The sequence below is a fragment of the Hydra vulgaris genome, chromosome 02 (assembly GCF_038396675.1).
Source record: "Hydra vulgaris chromosome 02, alternate assembly HydraT2T_AEP".
Classification (NCBI taxonomy): Eukaryota; Metazoa; Cnidaria; class Hydrozoa; order Anthoathecata; family Hydridae; genus Hydra; species Hydra vulgaris.
Genome location: NC_088921.1, coordinates 51452169 through 51475000, shown reverse-complemented (window position 1 = coordinate 51475000; position 22832 = coordinate 51452169). Strand labels below are relative to the sequence as shown.

Below are 22832 nucleotides of genomic sequence, written 5' to 3'. Positions count from 1 at the left end.
TGACGAAAAAATTTGCTTTGTGTATTTTCTTATCTTGTGGAAAATGGCTTTTAATTATACTTAATTTGCATGCAATTTGCAAATGCATGAAATATTGTATTGAAATAATAAAAAATTGAAGAAATTCAATTAGCATGTTTGATATATCTAATAGTTCTTGAACTAGCATAAAAGTTATTTGAAAATAAATCTTCTTTATAGTTTAATAAAGGATTATTTGAATATAAAGAAAATAAAACTCTCTTATTTGACATATACCTCTTAAGTTAGACGTTCGTCAATAAATAAAGATACAAACGTCAACATTTATTTAAAAAAAAAAAATTTGTCGCGCTCTGCAAACAATTTTTATTAAGTATTGGAATTTTTTATTATATGAAACTTTCATCACTATTTAAAAAGAAAAAGTTCCATAAAAATAACTATTTGTAGAGTTGGTTTTTTTAAGTAACAGCTTTAACTTATGTTTTTATGTTTAATATAACAAGTACAAAATATTTTTTTTTGTTTTGCTTTCATTGTTAAATACTTGAAATCTTTTCGTTTATTTATTTTTGTATTTTAATAGTTTTTATTTTACAAAACAATTTACCCAATTCATTTTTGTAATAATAATTTTAATTCATTTTTCAAAAAAATAAAAAATAATTTTAAATAATAGAAATAATGTATTAAAATAATTTTAAATATTATTCCTGTTTAGAAAGTAGAAATGCTTCACAGTTTTCATCAGAGCATGAAGCATATTACGCTTCATTTGCATCATCAGATCTATCAACACATCTTAGTTCCACATCAGGATATGAAGGTAATTAAATTTATATAGCATCAAAATATTGTTTTTTAATTTTTTTGTTTTTTTATAGCAAATTCTTTTTTTTTTACTAGTGACAACTTTTGTTACGGAGGATGGTCAAACAGGTCAAATAATTATATCAAGTAATGGAGGTTACTCTACTGAATTAAATGGTGTTAATGGTATTGTTTCGCTGAGTGATTCAAACATAACTACTATTATGTCACCTGATGGACAAATATTGTCTCTTGGAGAAAACACGATTGAACAAATTCCTGGTAAGTTTTTTTTTATTATTGATATCTTTTTATTTCAAAATAATTTAAAACATAATACTATATAACTTCCTTTTTTCTTTTTTTAATAGTTACAATCCTAAAATGTTCTACTAAATTATTATTTCATTATTAAAATTTAGATTTGCTAATAAGACTAATAGTAGATTATAAAAAGTTTTTAGTGGTTTTTAGAACATTTCAAAAACAGGCAAAAAAAAATTGACTTAAAGATTGTCTATAAATTACTCAACACTAAATTTAACAAATAGACAAAACTAAAGACTAAAGGTTTTCTCTTGCAGCATCTTTATTTAAACCAAAAATTAAAATAGCGTTTCGATTTCAATGAAAGTTGCTGCAAAAAAAAGCAAATGATCTCTGACTTCTATTTTTCAAATAAGTTTATCGTTGCATAATTTATGGACGATCAAACTTTTTTTTGCATCCATTTAAAATGTTTTTAAAACTTCTAAAAACTTTTTGGGCAATCCCTTACTGATGATAATTTTAAAAGTTACCAAAAAGTTTATATAACAAAATAAATTACATTTGAACATCTCTTATGAATATAAAAATTACTTTATACTTAGCTCTTATAATATTTTTATACTTAGCTCTTTTATTTTTTTATAAAATTAGGCAATACTCTTTGGGGTTATTCCATGTGAAATCACATTAAAAATCATTTTGAAAATGTTTCAGAATATCATCTCAGGTTTGCTTTAAATTTTGACCACCCACTGATTTCTTAAAAAAAAATTCGATCCTGAAAATTTCAGTTTATTGACCAAACTGTTTAAAAGTTATGATTGATTCAATATTGAACAAAATCGGAAAAATTAGAGTATACTTATTATAATAATACTATATGCATAAAATTAAATACATTTTCCAAAATCATATCAAATATATTGAATTAATCCGCAAATTGTATCACTTAAGAGTAAACTGGTTATATTCATTTAGGGCTAGTTGTATTATTTAATTATTTAAAAATATATATATTTTTTCATAACCGTTTCATGTTTTGTATAGTTAGTAAAGTTTAAAATATTTGAAACAAATCTTCTTAGTATGATGAACAAAAGAAATAATTAAACCATTGAGTTACTATAAAAATATTATAACAATCTAATCTTTTAAATGTCTTTAAAATGTTTAAAAAAGTTCCTTAATCAGCGGTCTATTATGATCACTATCTAAACTGTAGACTGAGTATACTTTTAACAACTTTATATTTTACTATATATATTTTATATATTTATATTTTATCAAGTCCATATTATACTTAAATATAAATTATAAATTAATGTATAATGAGCTTTTTAAGTGAATTATAATTTTATTTTGCATACTAGAGCCAAGTTTTTATTATATCAAATAATTTGAAAGCAAACTTTTTAGTTAAATAATAAGGTAAAAATAATTAATGAAGAGGAAGTACGACTGCTTCGCAATACTACCAATAATGTTTAGTGAGTTTTAAATTTAATTAGTATTTAAACTTCTAACATCTAGCGTGGTGTTCATTGACATGTAATTCACTATGTTTATATGTATGTTTGTATTTATTTGCTTGTAAGTTACTGTATTTTTATTTGATTATTAGTTTTATTAACTTTAATGATTATTAACAAAATTTCATTAAAAATGCAATAGTTGTTAAAGGTATTATTTTTTTTAAATCAGCTGTAAAAAAAATTTTAAATAATAATAAATCAATCTATATTTATATAACTTACTAAACTTTATATAATTTTTAACAGAACTTACTCATATTTATATAATTTAAATATATATATATTTTTTAAATAATCAATAATAGTAAATTGTCTCTTTGTTTAAGCATTTTGCTAAATATAAATCCATTTGATTGCAAAAGATTTATGTTACAAAGTTAATTCTTTTAGTGTGGTGAAATTTAATTTTGCAGACATACATGGAAACAGATATTTTTAATGTTATCAAAATCTCAATAAAGTCTTGGCCAAGATGTCGCAACTAAATATTAAATTTGTGGTCAAGTATAGTGTGTGATTGCACCCTCTTACTAACCAAGCCTGGCCTTTAGTATCTTTATACCACATAAAAAGTATCATTATTGCTGTCATTGAATCTATTTTCAAGGTTTTATGTATTCTCATTAGTTAAAATTTGTAGGTATATTGATTCATATGATGATGTTTCTTAAAGGATTGCTTTTTAGAGGTTTTTCCCTGTAGAATCTTCTTAATTGCCTTTTTAGTGAGCTTCGTTACCATTGTTGCTTTTTTTTCTTTTTTTTTTTTTTTTTTTTCTATAATTGCTCATAGGGAGTTGTTAAATTGAGCAAATAAAAGATCCTTGTCCATATGGCTGAACCTTAGGGGTGTATATTTTTACATAGGCAGCAATTTTTTTTTTTTATTAATTTAAAATCTTAAATTTTTTTTAATTAAATTTTTTGCAAATTTTCTTTAATACTTTTTTGTTAACTTACTTTCTTAACCATTTTGCTTTTCTATGTCAATAGATTTGAAACTTTAATGTATTATAAATTTATTTGTTTATATATATATATATATATATATATATATATATATATATATATATATATATATATATATATATATATATAATTTATTTAAGCTAAAATTTTCTGCATTTATATTAACTGGGAAACCAAATATTTGGAAGAAATTTTTACTTGATCGATATTTTAATAAAATTTATTTTAAATTTATGTGTTTATAATAATTTATGTTGATAATTTTATTTTTTCGAAGTAACCTATCTTTTTTTGTCTTGCTGCAGCCAATTTAATACCAAATTTTGTCTTGAGAATTCAGTGTTTATTTGATCTATGACTAAGGATTAAAGTTATGTTGGACCATTAATATAATCAATTCAAGTTGAGCGTAATAATATAAATAATGACCTTTCTTATAATCTTACCAAGGAGGCTGAATAAGTGCGAATTTCATAACTGCGAATGTGCATAAGTGCGAAGCAGTTGCAAAGGCTGGCATAAGTGCGAACTGGCATAAGTGCGCCGAAAGAATTTGCAAACATTGGCATAAGTGCGAACTGGCATATGTGCGAATCAATTGCAAAAACTGGCATAAGTGCGAACTGGCACAAGCGCGAACTGGCATAAGTGCGCCGAAAGAATTTGCAAACATTGGCATAAGTGCGAACTGGCATATGTGCGAATCAATTGCAAAAACTGGCATAAGTGCGAACTGGCACAAGCGCGAACTGGCATAAGTGTGCCGAAAGAATTTGCAAACATTGGCATAAGTGCGAATTGGCATAAGTGCGAACTGGCATAAGTGCGAATTGGCATAAGTGCGAACTTGCCAATTCGCCACTTATGCCATTTTGCACTTATGCCAATGTTTGCAAATTCTTTCGGCGCACTTATGCTAATTCGCGCTTGTGCCAGTTCGCACTTATGCCAGTTTTTGCAATTGGTTCGCACTTCTGCCAGTTCGCACTTAGGTCAATGTTTGCAAATTCTTTCGGCGCACTTATGCCAGTTCGCGCTTGTGCTAGTTCGCACGTATGCCAGTTTTTGCAAGTGATTCGCACTTATGCCAGTTCGCGCTTGTGCCAGTTCGCACTTATGCCAGTTCGCACTTATGCCAGTTCGCACTTATGCTGATTCGCAGTTATGAAATTCGCACTTATTCAGTCGCCCCAATCTTACCTATTATTTGATTCAAATTGCTGAAGACACAACCTAATATTACAGTTGTGACAAAAAGTCATAACTTTTTTACTACAAGCTTTTATCTTTTTTTACTATTTCAATGCTTACCAAATTCTTGTATATATATATATATGTGCAAATTTCAAAATAAATAAAAAAATACACAAATTCTACTGTACCACACATATTTAGAAATCATAAAGAATGCTAATAATGGCGTTTTTTAAAAATTCGTAGTTTAAAAAATATATTGCTGGCTAAAACCATGCATTTAAAAAATGTATGCAAGTCCATTGTACCACTAGGCTACTAGGGACTTGCTCATAGTTGTTGTTGAAAATATTTAATCTATAATAAGGTATTGTAGCATCAAACTTAATAGTACTGTTAAGCATCGTTAATGCAAGATGCATTGTTGTAAAATATAACTTGTTGAAGAGTCTTATCATAGAGTACCTTAATTTAATGGTTTATGGCCATCATTGTTAAATAATAACAAGTGATACACATAAATGTTTAATACATATCAATAAAACAGTTTAAATTGAGTATTTTAGTTGTTGTTGTTTTTTTCAAAATGATGGAATTATTTATTGTTATGAGTTCTATACTTTTGGATATTATTTTGTTATTAAGGTGCGGACCCTGGTATGAAATAGAGAATCGTGAAAACTTCGTTGTTTTTATTAGTAATGTAAATTTTCCTTCTTCTCATGTGGTGTATCTGTTTGTGTTAGTTCGAAAAATATTATCTGAAAAATGTAATGGCACTAACCCAAGTTTATATTTAGGCATGAATAGATATTAATTTGGCAGAAATTTAGTCCATTCAAGGCTTTTAGTATGGGTTTAGCATGAGTAAATTTATCTTATTTTAAGCTAGTCTTGATGTGTGCTTTTGTTTAATATAAAGAGAATTTAATTTGTTTTTGTGGGCACTTGCCCACGTAATATTAGCATACATAAGATAACTAGGATGTAGGAAAAATAAGGAGGTTTTAGACTATCTGAGACAAAATAGAATGATGTTTCTTTATGACAAAAATGGTCAGAAATTATACAACAGCATTCACATTTGAGTTGATCTTTTTGAGTTGACTCCTGATAGTCAATTGAAAAAATATTTTAGTTATATTGTAAAAATTTAGTTATATGGTAAATATATGGTAAAAAATTACTACATCTGTCCAACAACATCTGTGGTGTAGTCTGAGATCATCTGTATTTTACTTTTACTCTAATAACATCTGTCCAATATTATCTGAAAATTCAACTACCCCTAACAACATCTTTAGAAAGATGTAGCTAATTCTGGTAATTTTTCTCCAACTCCAATAAGATCTGGATGAATTTTCTCCAGATGTTGTTATATCTGGAAAAAATCCGATATGTAACTGCATCTTGTTAATGCATTTTTAGTTATTTTTTTTCCATATGTAGTTACATCTGAAAAATTTTCTATGTGTAATAACATCTGATTAAAACAATGCATTATTAGTTAATTCATCTTAAAAATAATTTCATTATAAAATCTACAAGTGTAGTTGCACAGATGTTATTACATATTGATAATTTAAAAGATGTAACTACATCTGTAATATTTATTTAATTTTTGCACAGATGTTATTATACCTCATTATATTTACAGATGTTATTGGACATGGCAAAAACTGATGTTGTTACCCTGACCCTAATATATTACACAGATTTGATGAAAGTATGTGTTTGTAATATAAATAGTTGAAGCCTCGTGTTATATCAATGTTCCAACTGTCCTGTTAACTAAATTTGAAGACTTACTTGGAGAATGTGTTTGAGAAAGATTAATTTTGATTTTGACAATCAGATCACATACAAAATATGGGTATTAACTGACCAAACTGCACTTGTTACAGTCCAAGCAAACATTATTGAGTTTATAGAAACTAGGTGAAACTTTGTATGATCTTTGTCACCATAACGTCACCAAAGAAGCACAATCTTTGTCAAAGATCAGAGGCAAATATCACATTAAATCAACACACCTGTCTTAATTTGTTGGTTAATTGAGTTAGCAGATAATTATATTTTCTTGTGCAAGATACTATACAAGGGTTTTACTGGCAAGCTGATCAAGCTACCTTACATTCATTTGCTGTCTAGTGCAACAATCAAAAAGATCAACTCAAATGTGAATGCTGTTACATGATTTCTGGCCATCTTTGCCATGAAGAAAAATCATTTTATTGTTTTCTCACAAAGTTATTCCATACGGTCGGAGAAAAAACTAACCACAATCAATAAAGTGAAATACTTCAGTTATTGTGCTGTGTCGCAGTTCAAAAATTACAAACGTCTGTTAAACTTAATGAACCACCTTGAAGATCACAATATAAATGCTAAGCATCACTTCTTTATTATGTTCCATAGAAATTAATAAAAAGCAGCAAAAGTGAATCTACAAGCAACAATTACAAATCAGATTCTTGCACTATACAAAATTTTTACATAAATGTTAGGTGTTAACTTATAATATCAAGTGATGATATTATGACCATAAAACTTATTTTAGCCTCCATTAAATGATATGAAGTTATAAGCACAGTCCCAAGAATGGCAGTTTTGTACCAAGTAGAGAGAAATACTTTTCACATAGAATCTCTAGCAAACCTGGTTAATTTACCTGTTTTCTGAATAATGTCAACTACAAAAAGACCCTTTCAACTAATGGTACATACGGTTTGTGCTTGATATTTGTAATAAAAATCAAGATATTAATGAGAAGTTCATGCAAAAAAAAAATTTAAAAAGTACTAATGATGCACAATCGCGTCAGTTTTTGTCTATTTGGCAAAGTAAAATGTCAAATTAGTACTCCTGAACTTTTTTTTTTTCTTTTATTTACTGAACTTTTTCTTCCTTTAGACATTTTTTTTTTTTTTATTAATTTTTTTTTGCTAAAAGTTTTGTCTAAATCATTATAGCTTTGCTCTTTTTCCAATACTATATTTTCTGGGTCTATATCCAATGCTGATGCTACTAGGTTTGTCATACTTGTATCCAGTTTTTTAACTTTTTGATTTCCACATCCTAATTTATTGCATTTACTTACATTTTTGAGTATTTCCAATATATATATATATTTGATATTTCCAATATATAAATATTATCATATATATCTGATATAATTCTTAAAACTTTAGATTTAAATTTTACAACCAACTCTTAAGGCAGTTAAAGTGTTTTACATTTAAATTATATTCATGTGTAAATTGTATGCATAAAATTAAATACATATTCCAAAATTATATCAAATAAGTTGAATTAAGGTACTGATTATATCCTTTAAGGTAAAGCTAATTATATTTATTCAGTGAAAAGTTAAAAATGTACACCTAGGTCAAAGGGCTACAATCATGTCATGATAGAGTATAGGTCTTTAATTTTTTTTTTGGTGATTGCCCATATATAGAACTTCTACAGTAAAAAGTTTCAAAGTTTATTTCAACTGTTTACTCTATTTTCTATGCCTGCAAAGAGAATGTAATTAATCATATTTTTCAAAAAAAGTGATTTTTAACAGGCTGCTGCAAGTGTTTAACTTTTAATGCATAATTTGCTTTTTACCACAAGTGGTTACCCTAAGTACACAAAAGTAACAATATTTGCACTACTTATCTGTAGGTATTAAACTGTAGCGCATAAAAGTTTCAAACACCTGCAAAAATAGATTATTTGGGTAAAAAAATTATTACTGTACACATTTTCAGGTAATCGCTTATTTTATTTAAGAAGTTATGGTCTGTCAAAAATCAAAAAAATCTACGGTAAGCTCTAGATACTAAAACTTTTCAAATTTTGGTCAATATTGATTCAATCATAACTTTTGAACAATTTAGCCAATCAAGCTGAAATTTTCAGGATAGTGTTTATTTCATAAAATCTGTGGTTGGTAAAAATTTGAAGCAAGTAAAAATAAAAGAATAAAAAATGTTACTTCGGCTTAGGCATAAGGTTGACTTAAATGTTAGTATATGCTTAAGTTATTTTATACTATCTTTTTTTTTTTTTAGGACTTGAGAATTTTGGTGGTTCAATTCAGTTGGCTACAACTCATAATCCTGATGGGACGACTCAGCTACAGTATATTTTAAAACAAGTTCATGATGGTTCTAAAAATAAGAATCTAATAAATGCTACCCAAGTAATGAAGAAAGTATATCAGTGTTCTAATAAAAACTGCAAAAAACAATTTACAACACCATACAGGTTAAAAGCTCATGCAAGAGCTCACTCAGGTATTTGTTCAAACATATGTTATAGTATATTACATCAGTACACATGTTATTTTATTTTTTAATTTAAAGGTGAAACATTTGACTGCCAAGAAAATGGTTGCGGAAAGACATTTCTTACAACTGGAGACTTGCATAAACATACTAAAACGCATTTTGGCGCAAAAGACTTTATTTGTGATGTAGAGTATTGTAAAAAAGAATATACAACAGCTCACCACCTAAAAGTATTTTCATTAGATTGAAAAAATGTTTTAGAATTTTTTTTTTTTTTTACTTGTCTGTTGAATATGTATATTCTCATTTAAATTGTAGGTACATCGAAGGCAGCATAGTGGAGAAAGACCTTTTACTTGTGAGTGGGAAGGTTGCGACAAAAGATTTACAACAGGGTATGGTTTAAAGTCACATTTCCGCACACACACTAATGAAAGACCCTATAAATGTCAAGAAGAAGATTGTCCAAAGTCATTTAAAACAAGTGGAGACTTGCAGAAACATGTGAGAACTCATACAGGTAATGTTTTAAAATTAATTAAAAATAAAGTTGATACATTGTATTTATATTTAAAACACTTTTTTCAAGTTATAAAAAAAAAACAGGATAAATTTTTAAAATAATTAATCATATTTATTTGGTTATTTATTTTAAAATTTGAGCTTCCCTGGAGTCTTGCAGTTAGGATCTAACCATCCTAAATGCTTCTAAGGGCTATAATCTATGATTATGGCCCTATCTATTTCTAGTTGTTTTTTTATTAAACAATTAAAATTGTATATAATTTATAACATACTTGTTTTTGGCTTATAAACATCTAGTCTTGATGTTATTAAAATATTTGAAAGCTTGTGTTTTGTCAAGGTTTGTACAATAATTATTTTTTTAGGAGAGCGGCCATTTGTTTGCCCACATAAAGATTGCAATCGTTCCTTTACAACTTCTAATATACGCAAAGTTCATTTACGCACACACACTGGAGAGAAGCCTTATAAATGTGAAATAGAAGGCTGTGGTAGAATGTTTGCAAGTGCTACTAATTATAAAAACCATTGTAGAATACATACAGGTAAAAATGTTAGATTAAAGTTTATTTAGCTGATTTTTTTTTTTTAGTGAGAAATGTTTTAGCTGGGTTTTCTGTTCTTAAGTAAGAAAACTACTTTTAGCATATGGATTTTAGGTGTTTTAGGCGTATTTAAAAAATAAAAAGTAGCCTTGTAGTGGCCTTTAAGGCTGAGGGGGCCACAACAGTCAAAAATTTGTTTTCCATTAAATTATTTATTGTTTATTTCAATATTTTTATACATTTTTTATTAGCAAATTAGATAGAAACCGAATATCTGCTGGATCTTGCTTTGAGTTACTTTTTTTGAGGGGGCTATCTATTTTTTTCTAAAGTCTTTATTTGTAGCTAATTTCTTACTTTTTAATAAGATTCCTTTTATAATTGACCGATAACTTTCAATAACTCACTGCTCAGGATAATTTGGAGGTTTTGCTTCATTAGGTGCAAATTCAACGTCATTTTGTTCATACCATTCTAGAGACTTCTTGGAGTAGTGAGTTGTAGCCAAATCAGGCCAAAATATTGTGGGCATTTTATGCTTTTTAATAAATGACCAGAGGCATTTCTTTAAGCATTAATGTAAATCTGTGTTAAAAAGTTGTGTAAATTTTTCAGTTTGAATATACTTGAATTTTTTGGCAACATTTTTACATTTCGACTGATAAAAACATAGCTACCCTGGCTATTATAAAAAGTCCTTTTTGCAATAGTTTTCGTCGTCTTAAATTATGCACAAGTTTTCTCAGTTTAAAAGTGTATATAGCTTTTTTGAAATACGAATTGCTTTAATTTCTTCATCAATGGATTGCTTTAGAGTTTTCCTTTCATGATATGCTTTATATTCTTGAGATCTAAGTACCTTTCCTATCAAAGCTTGGCTGCATTTAGATTTTCCTGGAAGATCTCTCTGCAATTGACTTGGATTTGTCCTTATGGAGCGAAGGATTGATTTTGCTTTATATTTATCTTTAAATTCTTACTTTTTTCCAATTTCAGCTTCTCTTTCGATAGATTGAGTCTGTTTATCACTGCAAAATAAATCTGATGAATCTGATCAAAAACTGATGATCGAGAAACAATGGTCAATTTTGAAATGTCAACTTGTGATAATGAAGGGTTTGACAAAAAATTTCTAAAACTTTTTAAAACTTTTTTTAGATATAATATTTGTTTACTCATTTTAACATGATAGCAATGATAACCAATACTCATTACCATTCAAACACCAATACTCATTACACTCATTACACTCAAACAACAATTCATTACACTCAAACAACATACTCATTACACTCAAACAACAACACATTAGCTTCTGTGTGCAAAAAAGTTAAAAAAATTTGCCATGTAGTTTTTGAGTAATTAATGATTAAAAGGTGCTGAATTTCATCATGTTCAACCGGTATGTTAAATATATATATTTTTTATTATGTATAATATGTATATTTATTATGTATTTTTATATATACACACATACAGGGCTTGAATTAATGCAAAAAAATCTAATCGCAAAAAAAAAAAAGTACTTTTAACTTTCAGGAATGATCCTCACTGTGCTACTGGGAATTATGGATGCCGCTGCAATCAAATTATTGATCCCTGAAATTTTTTTTTGATTTTTTTTTTTTCTTCTTTAATTTGAAATTTCTTTCGTTCAAATAGGTTTCTTTTTTTTAAAAAAGTCTATACTGTAGTAAAGCAAAAATAGATCAGCTTTTATGTTGGCATTGCCAAATGTTGACCTGGGTTTCTCGGACTGGAATGATACCAGCATATTTACATATTTCTTAGCAAATTCAAGTCTTTGGTCCACTCCTATTAATTGATTATATATAGAAAATCCACTCTATCAATTAGTTGTGAATAACAAATGGGCTCATTTTAATTCCTAATTTTTTTTCATAAAAGCTTGACAACTACAGTAGTAATAATTACTTGAACATTAGTTGATTAATTCTGGAAGTAGTTGTTTGCTTAGCCTAGCCTTAATATAGCAACAGTATTTCATACAAGAAAAAATAAAAGAATTTGGTTGATTTTTTAGAATAAAAGAAGTTGGTTGATTATCTAAACATTTTGTACTTTTTAATCTAGTTGGTGGTTCCTAATATGCCATTTTAATTGTTCCTTTTATCAACCTAAATGATTTACTTTGCTTAAAGTCAATAACTATATTTCATCTTATATAATAATTCAATAACTAAAATGTGCACTTATTCTTGATATTTTGTTGCACTTATTCTTGATATTTTCCCATTTTTGCTAAAAATAATCAAGCGGGTATGAAAAAATAAAAACTAGTTATTACTAATTACCTATTATTAAATATTACCTAAAATACCTAAAACTGATGCTTAAAAATCTTTTTTTATAATCACTTTTAAAACTTTTTGTACTAAATAACATATTGGGATAATTCTTTTATTTATTTATTTACTTGATGATATGTTTGGATAATTATATTTTCTTGAGAAAATATATTATATTTTCTCAAGAAAATATAATTATCCAAACATTTATGCATATTTTATCTTAGTATAAAAATAAATGGTAAATATAAATACCTATTATATGCAAATATATTAATAAATTTCTAATATAAAAATAAACATATAATGTATTATACATTTTATCCCTTTAATATTTTTAAGTTGTGGTCGGGGTTGTAAAATATTCCATATTTAGTCCCAGTCACTTACTAGTCACAATGTTTTTATTGATATTTACCTACAAACTTATTTATAAAAATATTTTAAATTCTTGTTATTTATTAAATTATTTTTTGTTTTCATGTGTATTTTCATGTGTATTTTCATGTGTATTTGCATTACACATGTGTATGTGCAAAAAAAAATATTTCAATTATTTGTTATTTATTAAATTAATTAGGTGAGCGCCCTTATCATTGTGAAGTTCCAGGTTGTTGTAAAAGGTTTACGGAATACTCAAGCTTGTATAAACACAACATAGTGCACACTCAGCAAAAACCATATACATGTACACTTTGCCATAAGACATATCGTCAAACTTCTACATTGGCTATGCACAAACGAACAGTTCATGGAACTTCTGAAGTAACAGAAATTGAAAGAAGAATGGGAGAAATTGGTAGGTAAATTTTTTAGAAATAAAATATTTAGTTAAAATTAACTATTATTTTAATAAATGTTTTTTACTTGCTAAATTAATTGTTATACAATTTTAATTATAATTTATAATATAAATTAGTTTTGTTTATGAACTTCTCAACTTATTTTTACTTAATTTTCTTTATTTTATATAAAGTGATATATAATTAAATATCACTTTTAAAGTGATATTTAATAATAACTGCACTTTCAAAACAAAATAATTAATAAAAATAAGAAATTTTTCTACTTAACAATATTTACTGAAATTCAATATATTTTTTTGGTTAAATTATTGTTTACTTTAGTCTATTCAAATTTTTTTAATTACTTATACAGGTATTTTGAATGCAAATTAAAATACTTTTTTAGTGTAAAGATAAAAATATATAAAGAATTTGTTTTAAATATATTTGATAAGAATGGTTTTTCAAAATTAAATTAAAAAACAAACATAATTTCTATCTATAAATAAAGATTTTTAATTTAATCATGTCTCCTAAGAAGTTGCTTTAGTTTTGGAAGTCAGTGTATGAAGGCATGTTGTCATCTCAAATTTTTGATATCAAAGATGTTGAAATAATTAAAGCAACTGCCAGTAATCCTACAAATGATTTTAACTCTATAAGAAGAACACAATGTGTTGCTAAAGGCAAATGAATTACCAGGAGTTTTTTCTGGGCGGGACAACTTCAGATATGGGTAAAAGCTGAAATTAATCTTTACACAAATACGGGTCAACATACAGATAACCAAAAGCATTATGACCCATTTACAACTAAGCCCGCATCTTCAAATGTTAAAAGAGTATTTTCTGTGTGCACCAACTTCTGTACAATAAAAAAATCACACCTTTGGTTAAATCATCACTTGTATCATCAGCACTTGTATTTTTAAAGTACTATTATAAAAAGTAAAATTTATATAAGGATTTAAAGTATAAAGAATAAAATTTGACTTGTTTAAAAAAAAAGTTTTTTTAAATATAAAGAATATTAAAGCAGATGCTTTTAACAGTTAACAGTTGTTTTTCAAAATTTTAAAACATTAAAACTGTTTTTTTAAAAACAACTTTCTCAGAAATCGTTATGTATAGCAATAAATCTTATTGACTGATAATTGAGAGTCAATAAGCAGGCATTAACTTTAAGGTAGAAGAAATCTTTAAAAGTTTCAAAAACCATTTTATATTAGAATATTTTAAAATATGCAACATCTATTGTTTTGATATCACTGTGTGGAAATCCATTCTTGACTTTTTAATACTGTTTTGGTATAGATTTCTTAATTCGTTGTTTCAATAAATTCTGAGTAGATTTTAAGTTACCAATCACTACGCTGGAAAACTCTTGAGCTAATGTTTTGCTAGCGTATTTAAAATTTTTTCTTTAAGTTTTTTATCTTTCCAGAAGAATCCAAATGCGATTCATAAAATGTTAAAAAGCAAAATTAGTCCTGAAAACTGGTGTGAAAGTGAAACCATTCTTCATTCAACTGGATTGAATGCACTTATGTATGGTACATTTGTGGCAGTTATAAAATGTGAGGAAGCCATTTCAATTTTTTTTTTTAATAAAATATGACCTGGATAATCATTGACTAAAATTGTGAGTTAAGACAGGAGCTTGTTAACCTTGTATGGTTATCCTCCTAGTGGAATCACTGTATAAATACTTAGTCAATATCTGCAAAACAGGTTAATGTCAGGACGGGCTTCTAGTTCTAATAGTTAACTTTTTTGACTTTCTGTTAACAAAGTTTCGTTATTGTGTTTTTTTAAGATATACTATTATTTTTATTTTTCAATAAGTAATTTGCTATAAACATTAAATAAGTGTTTTATGCAGCTATTAAAGTTACGTTTCATTTACAGTCCATAATGGGTTAATTGTATATATTTTATAGGTGATTTATTAAATATTTATTGTATAGGTGATAATTTTTTAAAAAGCTGGTTTGATTTATAAAAAGTTGTTTAAAAATTTATAAAAAAATTGATTGAAAACTAAAATGTATTTTTCAAACAAAAATCTTTACAATTTATGATTATTTATTTTTAATAAGTTATTCAATTTATTTATATGGTCTTAACATGTCTTATTTTAGCACAATCGGCTCAGTTACCTCGTAAAATGTTAAAAGTAAGATCTCAAAACAACGTTGATGCTCCAAGTTACTTGCAGGGTATGTCACTCGTTATTAATCATGCAAATGGAATGGAAAGTAGTCAACAAATAAACCTCTCTACTAGATCAGATAGTAATAACATACCTGGTGCTATCGCAATTCCAATACAGGTGTGAAAATTTAAATTTTAGTTCAGAATTAATTTAGCCTGCTATTAGTTACATTTAGTATACTATATAATATAGTTACTATTAGTATACAGTATTGTTTTCTTTGATTATTTGAAATACAAAATATGATTAAAAATTTATTACATTCTCAACACTTGAATAGGTGACGGTTAATGCTGATGGAACAATTGCGGGTGCTCAAGGCTTGAATTTAACTGATGGCAGAGGACGTATGATACCTGTTAATTTATCGGTCAGTATACCAATGGCTACATTAGGACAAATGGGCGAGGATAATGCTAGTCAAGTAGTGCCAAACAATAATATTTACACAACTGATGAGGGGGCTTCAATGAACGTGTTATCGGACTCATCAGATCGTTTGTCGCCTGTTAGCCCTTGTAAGTATGAAATACAATATTGTGCAGGATTGTTTAACTTAGGTTGCTGCTTGTGGTATTCTATTCTTACAGTAATACATGTTTTCATGTATTTTATAAAGCGTTGTAAAACGTGTATTTTTTTTAAGCTTCGAGTTCTTTGAGCGATGAGAACGATGTAACTCCACGTGTGTTTGCAAAACACTCCTCTTTAAGTGATCATATCAATGCGTCTCAAATAATCAATCTCCAACGTACGAGAGATTTAATGCAAACTGATATACCTGAGGACCAATATGAAATAGACTGTTATGATGCGGATGTTACGGAAAAATATCTTACTTCGCATTACTCAAAGGATATAAAAGAATCGTAGTTGTTACTCAAACAAATTTCTGTATAATTGTAAATAATCTGTACATTTCTGTCTATTAGTCGTCCGTATTAGTTTTTTTAAATTTCTATTCTTATTATTAAAAGTTTTAACTTATTTTCACTGATTTTTTTTTTTTTTTTTTTTTTTGTCATAAAGTTTGTTTTAATAACTTTATCGTCATAAGGAAAACATGAAAAATTGACCCACTTTAGATAATATAGTATGCACCGTTATTATTTTACAAAATGTATTATACGCATTACCGTCATTAGTAAGAATTTTTTCTTCAAAATCATTTATTAAAAAATGTTTATTTTTTTTAAATAAAAATAAAACTTTATGTTTTTTTGCTTTATATTACATTTTAAACTACATTTCTTTGTAAAATATAAACTTTACAAGATAAGACTTAAAAAGTAAATAATAATAAAACTACTAAAAGTAGATCGTTAATAAAAGAACTCAGAACTGGGGAATCGTCGGCGAGAACTGAACGTGAAAATTTCTCGTAATAGTGTTAGTTATAAAATAAGATAGCAAATTTTTTACTTACAGAAATGACCATTGTAAATATATAGATCTCTGTTATATATACTGTATATCCAAACAAATACTCTTGATATATGTAAATTTTTAAACGTTCTTTGATAAACAAAAGGGGTTTTTGATTAACAAAAAAATATGGAAAGCACATTGATTATTCATCAATTGTTAGCTTATTAATCAATAATCAACTTATATTAAGCTAATCATAACTTGAACTACAATTTTCAATAATTAAGGAAATAATTGTTGAACGACTATTTTAAATTGAATATAACGATTAATCGAGAGGGGTCCATAAACTGTGTTCTGCAATTTAAGACCTCCCTCCTAAAATTATGCAACTAATTTGTGCACACTTTCCTAACTTAAAAAAGTTCTTGTGATACATTCCATTTAAAAAATGAGGAAAGTTTTTTTGTGTGAATTTTTTTATTTCAAACATTGAAGTACCAAGTCCTTATATTTTTACTTTTATATGCTGTTGGTTAAAAGGAAATGCAACCATTTGGTTGTTGTAGTTTCTTACTCCTTAGCAATGCTATAGGAATAAACAACTTATTTTTTTCTTCTAAAAAATTTCCCCTCTCAATTGTTGTATATTTTGGGGGAAAAAATTCTCAGACGTTAAATCTATTTTTCTTTTGCTATTCTACAAAAACAACGATTCAAAAACATGTGCTCTACTTCAAAATCTTAACGTTAATAAACTGTCAACTATCTGTTGAATATAATATGTAGGTGTACAAAAAAAGCAGATGAAGTATTACATGACAAGGTTTCTTTTGATGAAACTGTGATGCTGAATGACATGATTCTCTTTTTCTGTAATTATAGAAGTATTAAAAACATATTCAAACAATATTCAATGTCTGTCAAAGCAAGATAACCATTTTCGAAAATGAATCTGTATGTTTACAGGATTTTCTATTGTAATTATTATTTAATGGTCAAGCGGTGATACAAAACTGCAAAAGGTCATTTGATGGTTTGAGGAGCATGACCGCCGAGAGGGAGGGGGGTGTAGACGGGGAAGATAACCGGGGCCCCGTGTGTGTACAAATAATTTTTTTTTCATGAAGTCTTATTTATTCATCACTTATTAAATATTATTTATCGCTTCCAAAAAATCTTAAAGACAAGAAATATTTTTAACAAATACGCTTCTTTTTATTCTTGCTATTTTTCTTTTGTAATATCAAAATTCGAATTTTTTCAATCAAATTTTTTTCAATTGAATTTCAATCGAGATTAAAATTCGAACTTTTCAATCGACGTTGTTGACTTTTAATTTGTATATTTTCTTTTAAAACGTTAATACTTGCAAAAATTGCATGACTTGATCTCTCATTAATGCTGCATTTTAAAATTTTCGTTTTAGACGCTGCTGATGTTTTTTGTAAGCGTATATTTTTAATTTTAGTTTACATTTTGTAAATAACATATACGTGTTAAATTAAAACTTTTGATAAATATTACAATTGCGTTAAATACAAAATATTATTATTCAAATATTAATATTATTAAAAATTGTTATTATTCGTAAACTTTAATTTGCATTATTTATTTATAAATTCTGTATTAAGAGCTACGTTTTAATTTCTGAAATACAGAATATGATTTCTCGCCATAAATCTGGATACGAAAAACGAAAAGAGCGGCAAAAAAGAAATGAAGAAAATTCTAGAGGTATGAGAACACTAGAAAATTTGGGGGTTAAAATTTCTTCAAAAACACAGAACGATGACTATTGCTATAATGGAAACATTGATTCGGACCCATTAAGCGCAAGGAATGAAATGGAATTTGTTGGAATTTCCGCGCAATCTGATATTTCGACACTTTCTTTGTATACCGACGGTGCCAACATCGATGTTGGAGTGGTAAAAGTAAATGTAACACCAAAAGACGTAGAAGATGCCATTCTAAGAGGTCCAGAACCACACCCACCAACATTTTCGTTTAAAAAATAAAGAAATAGTTCCTGGTGATTGGTTAGTTTGGAGCAAATCTAAAAATGCTTTGTTTTGTTTTCCTTGTCGTTTATTTTATAAATTTCATGAGCAAAGATCAATTTTTGCTACAGAAAATGGTTGGCAGGCTAATAGAGGGTACAAAAAATTATATGACAGATTACCTGACCATGAAAAATCTAGCTATCATAAATCTTGTTATATTCAGTAGCGAAATTTGGAAAAAAATATTAATAAACATACCACAATTGATTGCTTTATATAGTAAAACAAATACAAAATGAGACACAGATTTTAAAACGATTATTAGATGTAATTTTGTTTCTTGCTGAGCGTGGCCTTTAGAGGTGTTACTCATTTGATTGGAGATTCGAACAATGGAAATTATGATTATTAGAACTTTTAAGTGATTACGATCCGCTTTTAGAAGAACATTTAAAAAACGTAAAGCAGACTGAAATCGAAAAGCAGAGATTGCAAGTACATTACTTATCGCCAGACATTCAAAATGAATTTACATCATGCTGTGCAGATTACTTGAGAACTTGTATTTTAACGGAAAAAGAAACTATGAAGTATTATTTCCTTATTGTAGACGCAACACCCGATTCTGCGCATTTAGAACAAACTACATTCATTTTACGGTACGTTACTATTAAATCCAACAAATTCGAAATTATGGAAAGATTTCTTGCATTTGTTGACTGCAATAAGAAGACTGGAGAAGATATTGCTACTTTAATTCTTGAAACGCTACAAAGGTATAATATTTCTATAAGTGACTGTCGCGCACAAGGATATGATAACGGATCTAACATGAGGGGATCATATAAAGGTGCACAAGCTCGCATTTTGCAAATTAATCCACTGGCAATTTTTTCTCCTTGTGCATGTCATAGTTTAAATTTATGTGGTGTTCATGCAGCAAAATCTTGTATTCATGTTGTAAGATTTTTCGGCACTATACAAAAATTATAAAATATATTTAGTAGTAGCCCACAAAGATGGGAAATACTAAAAACTAATAATGGATGTTCTTTGCACACTATGTCAAATACACGGTGGTCTGCAAGAATTGAAAGTGTTAAGCCATTAGCTGAAAAAATTAATGAAATTAAAATAGCAATAAACGCTGTTTTGGAATTAAACTTAACGTCAGAAACTCGATCAGATCTTATCAGAATAAAAAGATATATAGAATCTTTTGAATGCTAAGTACTGGCAAAAATATGGCACAAAGATCTTGGAGCTATAAACTACAGAAGTACCGTTTTACAAGCACGCAATGCAACAATTGGTGTGAAATAACCAATTTGTCAAGTCTTCTTGTTGAATTAAATGGGATAAGAGTTGGGATACTATTTTAAATTAATGTAGATTGTTGGGCACATCTTTACAGATAAACATAGAATTTTCGGGGAAAAATATACTAAAAGAAAAAAAACAACTCACGAGTTAAAAAAGACACCGGCAGAAGAACTTAGAATTAATGATTTATGGATAGCACTATTGGAAATATGACAAGAAGATTTAATGCAGCAAAAGAAGTAGATTCTTTATTCAATGTATTATGTTGTTCCGTGACTTAAATGATCAAGAAATACAAAGTAAATGCGAAAAGTTGCAAAAAATGTATGAAAATGATATTGATGATCATCTTAGAGATGAAATACTACATTTAAAATCAATTTATTATGCCAATATACAAAATATTTCTCTTCAGCATCCAGTTTGCTTTTTTTAATTTCATTTAACAATTCGTTGAATTGTTAAATGAAATTAAAAAAAAGCAAACTGGATGTGCTGTTTAAAAACATTATAATTGCAATAAGGCTATTTTGCACAATTCCAGCGACAGTTGCCCAAGCAGAAAGATCTTTTAGCATGTTGAAAAGAATAAAAAACGTATTAAGATCAACAATGACACAAAATCGTTTATATGGCTTAGGACTTTTATCTATTGAAGCCGAAATGGCTATCAAAATTAACTTTGAAGAAGTTATTAATTTGTTTGCGAGTCGAAAGGCTTGCAAAGCTCTATTATGAAACAGTGTTTAACATTATTTTTTGTACACTTTTTCCTAACTTTAACTTTTAAAAGATTTAGATAGTTTTGACTTTTAAAAGGTTTAATTAATTTTCATTTTTAATTTTCAATGACCAGAGCACGCTTCTGGCGGTCCTGGGTATATGATTGATCATATTGAGGACCCGTTAAGAAAACTTCCCCAGGGCTCGAAGTTTCACTTGTTGGCTATGGATAGGAGCAATCTCTAAGCCGACTTTTACTTGAAGAAAAAATCTTAATACATCTGCTTTCACTTCAATTTTAAATAAGTTCTTTTCTTTTAGTTACATTTTTAAAATGCTAAAAAAAAGGTCTAGGTCTTTTGCGCTAAGTCTTTTGCTGGCGTTTTATTTTAAACGAAGAAGTTATAAAAAAGAATAAAAGTGTTTACCGGATATGTCAACCAAAATCAACTGATATGGTAAAATACGAAGAAAGTTTAAGTATAAGATCCATCACAAAAAGTTAAAAAAAAAAGAAAGTTAAATAGACATTGAAAAGAAAACTAATGATGTCTTCTTATTCTAATGGTAGATTTAGCAATATTTATAGAAATAATGTTTTTTATATATATATGGCTATTATTTTTTAAAGAAGAGTTTTTAATTTTAACACGGTAATATCTTTAATTCTGATTAATCCAAAAAATATTCTTAACTTTTACTACTAACAATAACTCAATATATTATCTGATGAAAAAATGAGGTTTTCAGATTTTTTTTTTAGACTGGTATGTTACGGTATGTTATCTAGTATGTTAAAATGTAAATTTTATAAACTTTTTTAATTTATTTGTTACTTAGACATTTCAAAAAATTTGCAAATGATTTTATAATTGATAAAATATATTTTGTAAAATAATATCATAGGCGTAGTTAGGCGTTGGCATTTGGGCAGTTGATCAGGGCGCAACATTTGAAGAGCGCCAAAATCATTTAAGATAAACTTCACCTAACTTGCAAAATTGTCTAGAAAATAAAATGTATATACGCATATTATTTGTTTTCCCAAAAAAAGGGTGTTATTGCTCTTGCTACAAGAACAAGCATAATTCGTGCGCGTATACATTTACGACACATTACCAAAATATGCGGAATATGCATCATAACACGGTTTTCGTTTATCTAGGATTTAAAAAATGAAATAATAGCCTGCGTTAAGATATTAAATTTACAAATTCTTTAAGACCGTGTCTGTTTGGTTCACATTTGACGAAGAATCAGTGTTAAATGTAGTTTTTTAAATGCAAAGACGTAAAGCTATACTCTGATTGATTATTATTATTATTATTATTATTATTATTATTATTATTATTATTATTGTTCTTACTTTATATAATTGATTATTATATGATTGATTATTATTATTATTATTATTATTATTATTATTATTGTTCTTACTTTATATAAATGACTTATATTTATCATCAAAAGTATTAAATACTATCTTATTTGCAGATGACACTAATTTGTTTTATTCTCACAAAGATATTACTGTTCTTTTTAAAATATTTAACGAAGAATTAGATAAGATCAACGAGTGGTTTATAAGTAACCGACTATCATTAAATGTAGAGAAAACAAAATTTATCCTATTCCATAAACCTAGTAAAGCCGAGAATATTCCTCTTAAACTACCCAATCTTTTAATCAATAATAAAATAATTAAAAGGGAATTGACTACAAACTTTCTGGGAGTGCTCTTAGATGAAAAATTGTCATGGAAATTTCATATTAAATATATTGAAGGTAAGATCTCAAAAAATATTGCCATGTTATACCGAACAAAACCTTTTCTTAATAACGGGTCTTTAAAAAATTTATATTTTTCGTTTATACACAGTTATATTTCATACTGTAACATTTCCGGGGTAGCACTAATCACGCTAAACTCAAAAAAATTTATAGTAAACAAAACATGCTTGCAGGATAGTATTTGGGGCAAATAGAAAAACACAATGC

At 27.3% G+C, this 22832-nt stretch overlaps 1 protein-coding gene across 3 annotated transcripts in view; it reads left to right on the top strand.

Moving 5' to 3' along the window:
- The window catches only part of LOC100213898 (zinc finger protein 143), a 36012-nt gene extending 19605 nt beyond the window's left edge, over positions 1 to 16407 (top strand). For all 3 annotated transcript variants that reach the window (XM_065791313.1, XM_065791312.1, XM_065791314.1), the window contains exons 5-14: positions 704 to 808; positions 889 to 1074; positions 8818 to 9042; positions 9112 to 9266; positions 9355 to 9556; positions 9927 to 10106; positions 12996 to 13214; positions 15341 to 15531; positions 15695 to 15932; positions 16061 to 16407. In XM_065791313.1, coding sequence (XP_065647385.1) covers positions 704 to 808; positions 889 to 1074; positions 8818 to 9042; positions 9112 to 9266; positions 9355 to 9556; positions 9927 to 10106; positions 12996 to 13214; positions 15341 to 15531; positions 15695 to 15932; positions 16061 to 16287 — 1928 coding nt within the window. In that variant the 3' untranslated portion in view covers positions 16288 to 16407. The remainder of the gene's footprint in view (positions 1 to 703; positions 809 to 888; positions 1075 to 8817; positions 9043 to 9111; positions 9267 to 9354; positions 9557 to 9926; positions 10107 to 12995; positions 13215 to 15340; positions 15532 to 15694; positions 15933 to 16060) is intronic.
- The last annotated feature ends 6425 nt before the right edge of the window (positions 16408 to 22832 follow it).